Source organism: Leiobunum rupestre, chromosome 11, assembly GCF_980474605.1.
Source record: "Leiobunum rupestre chromosome 11, qqLeiRupe1.1.hap1, whole genome shotgun sequence".
NCBI classification, from domain to species: domain Eukaryota; kingdom Metazoa; phylum Arthropoda; class Arachnida; order Opiliones; family Sclerosomatidae; genus Leiobunum; species Leiobunum rupestre.
In genome coordinates, this window is record NC_143394.1 from 10,693,304 (window position 1) to 10,705,000 (window position 11,697).

At 37.0% G+C, this 11,697-nt stretch overlaps 1 protein-coding gene across 2 annotated transcripts in view; it reads right to left on the reverse strand.

Moving 5' to 3' along the window:
* Positions 1 to 985: 985 nt before the first annotated feature.
* Positions 986 to 11,697, reverse strand: part of LOC149921304 (aminopeptidase N-like) — a 78,447-nt gene continuing 67,735 nt past the window's right edge. For both annotated transcript variants that reach the window (XM_090163822.1, XM_090163823.1), the window contains 6 exons: positions 9,457 to 9,604; positions 8,545 to 8,735; positions 7,738 to 7,905; positions 6,447 to 6,587; positions 6,297 to 6,378; positions 986 to 3,811 (listed from right to left, as the gene is read on the reverse strand). In XM_090163822.1, the coding sequence (XP_090019948.1) occupies positions 3,137 to 3,811; positions 6,297 to 6,378; positions 6,447 to 6,587; positions 7,738 to 7,905; positions 8,545 to 8,735; positions 9,457 to 9,604 (1,405 nt within the window). In that variant the 3' untranslated portion in view covers positions 986 to 3,136. The remainder of the gene's footprint in view (positions 3,812 to 6,296; positions 6,379 to 6,446; positions 6,588 to 7,737; positions 7,906 to 8,544; positions 8,736 to 9,456; positions 9,605 to 11,697) is intronic.

Consider the following 11,697-nt stretch of genomic DNA (forward strand, 5'->3'; position numbering starts at 1 on the left):
TGCTTAAAATTCCCTTAACCGATAATACGTTTTGCTTGAAATTCCCTTAACCGATAATACTATTTGCTTGAAATTCCCTTAACCGATTATATTATTTGCTTGATACCATTTGCCCGAATTTCAATGTCTGAATTGTGTAGCAAATAATGATTATTTGGTCGAGCATTTGTTGGCTCAAATGTTCGAAATTTACAAGGAAACTTAGTCTACGGGCAAGTGGAAACTTAGTCTACGAGCAAGTGGAAACTTAGTCTACGAGCAAGTGGAAACTTAGTCTACGAGCAAGTGGTAACTTAGTCTACGAGCAAGTGGTAACTTAGTCTACGAGCAAGTGGTAACTTAGTCTACGAGCAAGTGGTAACTTAGTCTACGAGCAAGTGGAAACTTAGTCTACGAGCAAGTGGAAACTTAGTCTACGAGCAAGTGGAAACTTAGTCTACGAGCAAGTGGAAACTTAGTCTACGAGCAAGTGGAAACTTAGTCTACGAGCAAGTGGAAACTTAGTCTACGAGCAAGTGGTAACTTAGTCTACGAGCAAGTGGTAACTTAGTCTACGAGCAAGTGGTAACTTAGTCTACGAGCAAGTGGTAACTTAGTCTACGAGCAAGTGGTAACTTAGTCTACGAGCAAGTGGTAACTTAGTCTACGAGCAAGTGGTAACTTAGTCTACGAGCAAGTGGAAACTTATTCTACGAGCAAGTGGAAACTTAGTATAAAATCCGTTATTGAAGCCCCACTGGCAATACGACTCCGTACGATTTCTCCGTGCGTCGATGCACTAGATGGATATTTTTCTCGTCTAACATATATATTTTTTCCTAACTACTGTTAAGATTTTATTTTATTTCAAGAATAATATGATGCTTCTAACGCAATAGGTTTGCTATTCCTTAATTGCATTTTTAGTTCTCGTGAGCCCGACAATATTTTCCTTTTTGAGCAAATTAAATTTGACAGAAGCGGAATATTTTTTAAAATCACCGAGTTATTTTGGTTTTTTTATTAAAACAATTGAATTTCTTTACATAAAAAAGGTGCTACAAATACGCCTCTTAAAAAGTGCAAAAAACGTCGAATCCCCAATTGAAATATAAATTTAGTAATTTACATGTTTTTGCCGTAATGCATCTTCACCCTCTAAAAGTCTTTTTTGTTCAATCTCAACGTAAATTAATCTCAAACTGCGTCACTTCAATTTCTATCAACAATCGTGGAAAACGTAAGTTGACGGATTAAGCACGCTCTAGAGTGAACTGCGCGCGATAGTCCTACAATAATACACGTTCTCCGTACACGTTTTCTTACACGGGCTTAACCCTCTATTGTTTACAAAAAATTGTATTAGGACGGATTTTAATACAAAATTAACTCACGAGATGGAGTAATTAAACGCTCATTAATTTAGTTCAGTTCAGTCCCCTAAGGACTCACTGTTGCTTAAAGCAAATATAAAAAATCCCTTCTTTTAACTTATGAAAGTACAAATACGTCACCTACTGGAAATTGTATAAACGACTCTTATTTAAATTGCACTTTTCCTTAAGCAAATTACCTATCAAATAGAAAATTAACTAAGAATTTGGTCAAAATTAAGTAAATTGTTTTATGTTACTAGGAATCCATAACGTTACGTGGAACTTTGTAGGCGGGGCTTATAGTCAAACCATACTTTCGCGCTCGTTTTTGCGTCCGATTTGAGAACGCTAGTTTCAAACTTTGGCTAAAATCAACATTTTATGAAAATCATTCGCATTTTTAACCTTCAGCGGACTTGAACTAATTATCAAATAGGTAAATTTTGTTAAGAACATTTTAATCTATCCAAAACATCAATGAGAATACGAATTGGGATTTCTTAAATTAATTTTTTGATGTGTAAATTTTCCGAGCCAACGTCTTCCCTTTTTGTTGGCGGCGGCCATGACTGGGCGAAATTTGTAGGCTTTCAACGGCCAATTAAAAGTTAGAGCTTCCACCTTGTATAGTGTTATCTCAAACCAATTAAAAAGCTACAGAATCAGTGGAAAATTGAAGTCTAAATTTCAGGTAGCTCTCCCATTCCTTACCTCTTAATATCAGATTTGATCAATCATAATTTGGCATTTTCCCTGGGGAAACTAGTGCAATTCGAACGATTCTGTGGCCCTTTAACCTCCTCCACAAAATTCCCAGCGAAATATGGGTAGTTGATCATTCCAAGTATCATTATGGATCCCTATTATTACTCACAAGGATACTACCCGAGGTGGTTATCTCCGATTTGGTTCAAACTCGGGTGGTAAGTAGACCTTCATGTAACTTGAAAATCCCTAAAAGAGTGGACAAGAATGGGCTTGCGTTATGCCATGGCAACCAAAAAGGTTTTTCACAACTTAAAAACTGATTACTCGTATATATATATATTTTCTCATATTTACCAAAATTGACGTATATTGGTCCAAATATACCAGATTTAGCCCTGATCTGAATTATGTATCTAATTGATGAACCTTTTTTAATTTTTTAAAAAATATTGTTAGGGGGGGGGTCCCTTAAAATCTTTGATTTTCCCATGTTAATTTTCATAGAGAAAATCAGTTTTTAAGTTGTGAAAAACATTATTGGTAGCCATGGCAAAACGAAAGCCCATTCTTGTCCACCCTTTTAGGGATTTTCAAGTTACACGAAGGTCTACTTACCACCCGAGTTTGAATCAAATCAGAGATAACCACCTCGGGTAGTCTCCTTCGGCAGTGCAGCGTTTAGAGGCGAAAATATATAATTTAAAGTTAAGACTGATAAAATAGTCTTGGCAAAATTCGTTCTGAGTTTTAAGCAAAATGGAGAACCCCCAATTGGTAGTTCATTTCTTTTTGCTCCTATATCAAAGGATCGATGAAAATTTCAATCAGCCAATTAGAATTTGAGGACCAATTTCTGTTCTTTGTTTTGGGCTTAAAATCAATCCGCATTTCAGAAAACGCGTAACGAGAAATTTAAATTCCACGGTGCGAGCTGAAACTTTCACGACCTTTTAATATAGACGCATAAAGAGGTTCACATTTGTTAAAACTATCAGATAGCCCTTGGCTGCGTCATATTGATGGATAATTGTACGAGACGCATTTTTGATTGCAAGTAGCTTTAGCCAAGGCCTTTACCCTCTCTCGCCTCCCCCGCGACCTTCAGACTCAGCTACGGATCCCCTGCTTGGGCTCATGTCCTGGATTGGTTGAAAAGGCGCGTTTGTCCGCCTATTGTCTTTATCATTGGAATTAAAATTCGATTCCCGGTTAGTGCCCCTGTTCGAATTTGAATCACTGCCGCTAGATGTCCCTCTGCTATTACTTCCTTGCGCAGTTGGCTCTCTGCTTTTGCCGTTATTATTTTGGTTGTTTTTGTTTTCGTTTAATCTCGTATCAGAACCACTAATTGTGCCTCTGTTAGTGTCGCCACTATTGGTGCCTCTGTTAGTGTCTCCACTATTGGTGCCTCTGTTAGTGTCTCCACTATTGGTGCCTCGCGAACTTCCTCCGCTACTGCTATTATTACGGTTGTTATTATCAGTATCGTTGTTACGGTTGGTGTCCCCGCTGGTGCTAGGTCTGTCAGTGGTCGGTGGTAAATCTCCGGTTGTATTTTGGGTGGTGGGGTTTACTTTGATGTGGTTGGTTTGGTTGGGCGTTCTGCCTTTGAGCCACGAAGTAATTTCTTCGTAAGATCGGTTCATGAATTGCATGTTGGAGTTGATGACTTCTATGGCTCTGATGAAGGCGTTTTTGCCCGTGCCTTCCTTGTTTTCAGCGAAGACTTTGTTCTTAAACGCCACAAACTGTAAAATAGATGATTTACTTTAGGACATTCAGCCTTTTAAGAGTTTAATTAGAACCCAAAACACGCCGTTTCGGCTTCTTATATTTGAGCTTAGAACATGCTTATTAACTGTCTTAATTCCTACTCAAAACACGAAGCCTTTGCGTCTTAATACCAAATTCCAACCCCTAAACATGAAGCCTTTGCGGCTAAACTCAAACTAAAACATAAAGCCTTTATGTCTTAATTCCAAATTTCCACCAATAAACAAGAAGCCTTTGCGGCTAAACTCAAACTAAAACCAAGAATGTATTGAAGTTACTAAGAATATTTCCGAATAGAATTAACCCCTGGTACCTTCCTCACAACTTTTGTGGAGAAAGGTCGTCTGCATTTAAGGCGCATTCAAGGTCACACCATATAGAAAACTTGAATGGGAAAGCAGACGAATTTAAGGGACAAAGGCTGCGAGGATGGGAATCAGAAACCTGTAGTCCAATATTCTTAGTAACTTCAATACATTCTTGCTAAAACATGAAGCCTTTGCGTCTTAATTCCAAATTCCAACCCCTAAACAAGAAGCCTTTGCGGCTAAACTCAAACTAAAACACGAAGCCTTTGCGTCTTAATTCCAAATTTCCATCAATAAAGAAGAAGCCTTTGCGGCTAACCTCAAACTAAAACACGAAGCCTTTGCGTCTTAATTCCAAATTCCAACCCCTAAACAAGAAGCCTTTGCGGCTAAACACAAACTAAAACACGAAGCCTTTGCGTCTTAATTCCAAATTCCAACCCCTAAACAAGAAGCCTTTGCGGCTAAACTTAAACTAAAACACGAAGCCTTTGCGCCTTAATTCCATTTCCAACCCCTAAACAAGTTCTAAACCTTTGCGGTTAAACTCAAACTAAAACACGAAGCTTTTGCATCTTGATTTCATCCCTTAAATACGAATGTTTTGCGTCAAAATTTGAACCAATATAATAGCTTTTTCTTATTAATTTCATCCCAAAAATACGAAGATTTTGCGTCTTAATTAGAGCCAATAAAATCAAAGCTTTTCATCTTAATTTCATCCCAAAAAAACGAAGATTTTACGTCTGAATTTTAACGAATGAAATTTAAGTTTTTGCGTCTTAATTCGAACTCAAAAACCCCAAGACTTTGCTTCTTAATTTGAACCCAAAAACACCTTAAACATGGAGCATCAGCCATTTAATTTAAACCCAAAATCCTGGCATGGCGGCTAGCACGCCATAGCGCCATTGCATTGCTGAATTATTAATTAGCAAAACTCTCGGGGTCAGTGTTGGATATTTTTTTAGTAGTCAGCCTCCTATCTTGATTTATTTTAGTAGTCACTGACACCTAGGAGCAACAAACACCGCACCACACTCAAGGAGAACGCAACCCGTCCAAAATGGTGCATTTTCTTGTGTACAGTTTTCATTGGCTAGACGCTTTAGCGCCTGCTGCCGTCGGGAAGGGAAAATTCGGAATTTGTCTTCCCCCCGCCCGTAAAACGTTCAGCTTAAAGGTTCGTCCAATGAAATTTGTACACAACACTGCGTTAGCGTGTTTAAAGGCCAACAGCTTTCTCCTTGTGTTTGTTGCTCCTAGCTGACACTGACTAATGGGGGTAAAAATTGGGATTGAGGTATAAAAACCATGAGGAAAGCCAACATTAAAATTGCTTTACCCGACAGAATTAAAATCGGAGATTATTATCAGTTGAGTTACGAGTCTTTGAATAGTTTAAAATATTTTCATTGACAATATCTTCAAATGACGCTTTAATTTGAGATAGACATTCTGAATAAGAAATTGTATAAGCTCTACAAAAATGTTGTGATTTTTTTTAAATAAAATGGGGTTGGTGAACAATAAATTTATGATACGCCATATTCGCCATTATTTAAGGAAATGTGGTGAAATTTTTCACTATAATAATAATAATAATAATAATAATCAGCTATGCTAATACCCAAGGCACCACCTTAGGCCTAAGTCATCAAGCGACTTTTGAAGCCATTAATTCAGGTGGCCGGGTTATAATGCGTAGGAGGGTGGTGGCTAGCCCTGCTCCCTACACTAACTATTACCGTTAACCTCAACAAGTTTTTGTGGAAGGGGAAACCGAAGGGCTCGGGGGGAAACCCCTTACACCAGTGGGGAGAGAAATTGCAAACTCAACGCGGAAGGAGTTGTTCCGAGTTTTCAGCCAGGGCCACATGCTGGGATCGAAGCCGGCTCCTCTTGCTGCTAACCACTCCGCCACTTTGACTAGTGAGCCCCCAGATTTCGATTAATTTTAGTAGTCAGAGCATTTATTTTATTTGTCAAATGCCGTGACTGGTGCCTTATGTCCAGCCCTGCTCGGGGTTCTAGAAACGGTCGTCTGCTGAAATGACGCTTGTGTAATTACACGACCCAGAAGGCCAGAACACGCAATTTTTAGTTAAATTTTAGATTCAGTACAAAAAAACTTCTTGGATTAATCTCTTACATCGTCCAATTCTGCTTGCGTGTACAATCTTCCAGCTACCACCCCAAGAATGTCCGAAAGACTAAACGTTATATCTCCAAACCTAACGAAAAACGTAACGAAATTAATTCAACACCAAAATAAAAAGAAGCTAAACCACGTGATCCTCACATTCGATACAAAGTATCCCAGTTTTCTCTGACGTAGTTGAACGCTAGCTCCCTCCCGTGGTCAGTAGATGCCACTTGAGCGATTACTGTGGGAGCATCTTGTTGGGAGATACCGTCGTCTTCCAATGACATGTGCAGTAGTCTAACCAACAATGATAGTTAGAAACTCTATGAAAACTAATTATACCTTAATAGACGCGTCCAATTGAGCTGCCTTCTAACTACCTAAAAACTCTAAAAGGATGACTATTTAAAAATTCTAAAATATTTATAGATTATAAAATACAATTAAAAATTATCGAACTGACTATCTAAAATATTCAAAAACTGACTACGAAAAACTTTTACAACTAAACTACCAAACACTTTTACAACTAACATACCAAAAACTTTTACAACTAAACTACCAAACACTTTTACAACTAAACTACCAAAAACTTTTACAACTAAACTACCAAACACTTTTACAACTAAATTACCAAAAACTTTTACAACTAAACTACCAAAAACTTTTACAACTAAACTATTAAAAACATTTCAAAAAGGAAACCAACCAAAATGTTTTAGAACTAAAATACCTAAAAAATTATCAAACATAACTACTAACTAGCTAAAACTTTCTCAAACTAAACTATCTGAAAACTTCTACAACTAAATGAAAATTACGCAAAGATTTTTTTAACCCAACAGCCTGTAATAAACTAACATTAAACTATACGGAAATTCCTAATATTAAACTACCTGGAAATTCCTAATGTTAAACTACCTGGAAATTCCTGATATTAAACTACCTGGAAATTCCTATTATTAAACTACCTGAAAATTCCTAATATTAAACTACCTAAAAAGTTCTAACGTTAAATTACCTGAAAATTTCTAACGTTAAACTATCTGAATATTTCTAACGTTAAACTACCTGAAAATTCATATCCTTAAACTACCTGAAAATTTTTAACATTAAACCACTTGACAATTTAAATTGTTGAACTACCGAAAAAAATTTAAACTAAACTATCTGCAAATGTCTTAATTTAAACTACTTGAAAACTTCTAAACACAAATAACCTAACAACATCTTAACCTAAATTACTTAAAAATTTCTTAAATTAAATTACCTAACAATTTCTAACATGAAACTCCCTGAAAATTTTTAAAACTTAATGGGCTATCTATTTCTTACACTAAAAACTTCCTAATTCTTTTAAAATTAAACTACTTAAAACTAAAATGATTAAAGCTTTAGCCAGTAGATGGTAGCTCCGACGTCAATAAAATGGTTTTTAAAAAATTACTTGGATAGTAGCCACATTTCCCTGGTACAAGACAACGCACTCCTGAGTTTGCTTTTCTCAGAAGGAACGGATTCGATCAAGTATCTGTGCCAAACGAAGTCCCAATCGGAAGGCGTTCCATGGGCAATTCCGACACAGTAAATTAGTTTCCGCCAATTAGGGTTCAGTCTACGGTATTAAATGACGTAATTAATTCGACTAGTGAATTAAACAACCAGTAGATGTCACCTTTAATCAGAATAAGAATGGGCAATTCTTTTAGCAAGCCTGACTAGTAAGATGGGTGCGTCAAGTTATCAAGAATGTCTGATCAAATTTAAATTTTGAGCTAAAAATGTACTAGTTTGTGCCAATAGAATTGTAGATAATTATTTTAAATTGAGTTAACCACTTTCGAAAACGTATATGGGCGTTTGTGAGCTACAATTTTGATTACTTTTATATTATTACTGATATTGCAAGGTCAACGGATCACATACAGGGAAACAAATACTTAGAGCGAAGCCCATAGAATTTCGATTTTTATGCTTTTAGTTATGATAGATGGCACCCATTTAAATGAACACTTACTGATTTATGAAACAAAAATTAAACGAGGATTTATGTAAAAATTATTAACAAAATTGCTTTCAACGCCATCTGGTAACACTTTAGGTATTTTAAAACGACCTCAAATATTGTTATTCCTGTTTAATGATCCCAATTGAAAATAAAAGAATTCTTGATATTCTATCTAAAGTCTGATCAACTTGACGTAACCCAGAATTCACTACCCATAAATTTAGGGGATAAATATAACTAAATTACACTGTTGCCTGGGGATTCATTTTCCAATTGTTGAAGAACCGGACGGCTTGTTTGACGCAAGCAGGGTAGTCCTGACTGCAAAGCATACTAAGAGCGGTCGATTGCAAGTACTGCGGTTGGACGCTCAGGTTCCGAATGTCCTTCCATCCCAGTCGATTGTACGTCGGTAAACTCAAGTTTAAAAGGTACCCCTTTGAAGAAAATAAAAAATTTAATGTGTTCAGTTGCATAAATGAATTAATGCTGTTATTTAATAGACTTTGTTTCGGCAAAAAACGTAGGTTAGGGCGAAGGTTGTCTTCTATTTTAAATTGAGTGCTTAAAATGACTCATTTATAGGTAAAATTTTAAAAGAAACCATTGTATACACTGAAGGAACGATATCTTATATATTTTGTTAATAAATCACTTATAATATTGCTATGTTTTGAAAAATACTTTCATTATGTAGGGCACCTTAGCTAATGCTTGGCGCTTTAGAAAATACCAACCAAAACGAATAGAAATTAAGGAGATAAATAAATAAAAGCTATGAGGTTTACTTCGTTATTATAGCTAGGATCGATATTTAGGGTGGCAATAGACAAGTTCCATAAACTAAATCACCATTTAACGAGTTCATGAAATGTGTTACGGGTATTCACTTTTCAACATTTTTTCATGTTTTTCTATTGTTTCATGGGATGTTAACATTCATAGACTGTTTCATTTCTTATCAAATAGTTTCATTTGATAATGTCACGCCGTGCTGCTACCTTGTATAGCGACTACTTTGGAAACACCAAAGAAAATCAATTTTTAGCGCTGTTTCTAGACGCAAAGAAACGGCCTTTAAAGCAGTTTATTGCAAATGTTGGTGCCCACTAGATGGCGAGAAACAAAGTCTACATATTAGTTGGAAATCTCCTAAACCTGAATCAAACCGTAGACTTCCGTTCTGATGAACATGTTGCTGATGACGCCTAGATTGCCCAATGCCGAGCTCATCGGGACGTACTCAGTTTCATTGACTAAGTAACGCGAGATCTCCAGAGGTATTGTGTACGGGAGAATGCCGGCTCTGAAAATGGATTTGTCTCAAATTAAAACATTTTCCTAAATAGTCACCTCTCGGAAGCGTAAGAAGAAAATTAAATTAATTAATTAATAATTAACCATGTCCATAATACGCCAGATTTAAGTAAATACCAAAATAGCACCGCTTTGTGAAGTATACTAAAACGGTGGGGTGGCGAAGGCGTTAGCATTTTCGGCTCGCAGCAAGAGGAACTGGGTTCGATCCCAGTTTGTAGCACTGGGTGAAAACTCGGAACCACTCCTTCAACGTTGAGTTTGAAAGTTCTCTCCCTGCTGGGCTCGCCACCACCGTTTTACGCAATTGAACCCGGCCACCGGTAATTGGCGTCCCTATTGGACTTAAGCCTGTGTGGTTCCTTGGTTATTAGCTAAGCTGATTATTATTAGTATTATCATAAGCCTATCATAAAGTCCCCATAAGTAAAGGTCTAGCATTGAGCCCCATGTTTGCGGCATTGTCCATGCGAGAAGAAAATTAACGTACGACGATAGGGCAGTAGCGATATCTTATTTTTAAAATTTCTACATCTAAAACATTATATTACATGGTAGAGTAGCCACGCGCGGGTTAATAAATGCCACAAAAACGCGTCTAAATCTCAAATTCGAAAAATAAATACCTTCAGAAACACAACTTTTATTTCTAATAGCCAGTTTTAGGTTCTGATGAATCATTTTGCAAAGATAAGTGTTAACTTTAGGTTTTAAAGCGATAAAATTGCGATTAAGCCTTGGCTACGGTGCTAAGGGCTCGCGGCGGAGATTTCTCCCGCGTGGTTCTAAGTTTAAAAACGTTCGCACATGGTTTGTGCGCATTCATAATGCATTTCGCGAAATTTAATTAAGAAATGTATAGTTGAGGACGTAGCCCCTAGGAGGTGCAGATTTTGAATACCTACCTCTTAATAACGGGTATGTGATCGTCAAAAAAAAATGCGTATGGGGACCTTATGATAGGCTTATGGTATTATATGTAAATGCTCTAGGATGGGTGAAGTTGAATTAAACTTTTTTTAGCGCTGGCCAGCAGAGAACGGGAAAACCACCCGGCTAGTGGATTGGGGTGTTTGATAATTCTTAATAAGTATAAACATAAGATTATCAAGGCCCCCTAAGTTTGAATTGGGCATAAAGGCCATGTATACAGCACCAGACAGGAGAGAGAGATTAAAATTAGTATTTACGCTACCTGGCGGATAAAAAGAGCAAATCATGAATCCCGCTCACCCCTACAACCTATACTACCTCTGGCCATCTACGAAGCAGTTTCCGGTGGCATGCTTTTGGGGATTTGTGCATAAGTTTCAGTTTTTCACCGCCAGGTGGTTTCATATAGCCAGTTTGGTCAGTTAGAATGACATTCGTTTCATTAATAGTCTTATGGTATAAACAGTAGGGCTGTGCGATTAGTGGTTTAAGGCAATCGAGTCGGGTATCGAGTACGAAATTTGTTTATCAAGTATTCGAGTCGGGTATCGAGTACGATTTTTTTTCCATCGAGTATTCGAGTCGGGTATCGAGTATGAAATTTTTTCATCGAGTATTCGAGTCGAGTAATATTGAAGTTGAGCCGAGTAATCGAGTACTTGATTAAGGGGAAACTTTTTCTTATTCGAGTCGTATAACTAAAGAAACCTCGAGTTATATTCTTAACGAGTCGGGTTATCGAGTGGTTGATTAGGAGCTGGTTTTATTCAAGTAATTAGGAAATTAAATTTAAAAAGAGTATAAAGTAACTTCCAATGCTGAAACATATTCCTTTAATTTAAATGAACCACAGTTTCCACAACTTGGTAGGTACCGTTTATTGCCCCCCCCCCCCCCCCAAAAAAAGTTGTAAAATCCCCTCTTGGAACGATGATAGAAAAACGAATACTCGACGAGTTTAAAGAGGAGCTTATTCGAGTAATCAGTACCCGAATATGCAATTTTTTTGGTACTCGATAATTGACGAGTATTCTCCAAATACTTATTCGAGGTCGAGTTCGAGTACTTGACCTCAAAAAAGGACGAGTACTAAATGATTTTCGAATACTCGCACAGCCCTAAATTAAACAGAATTGCACAAATTTGTTC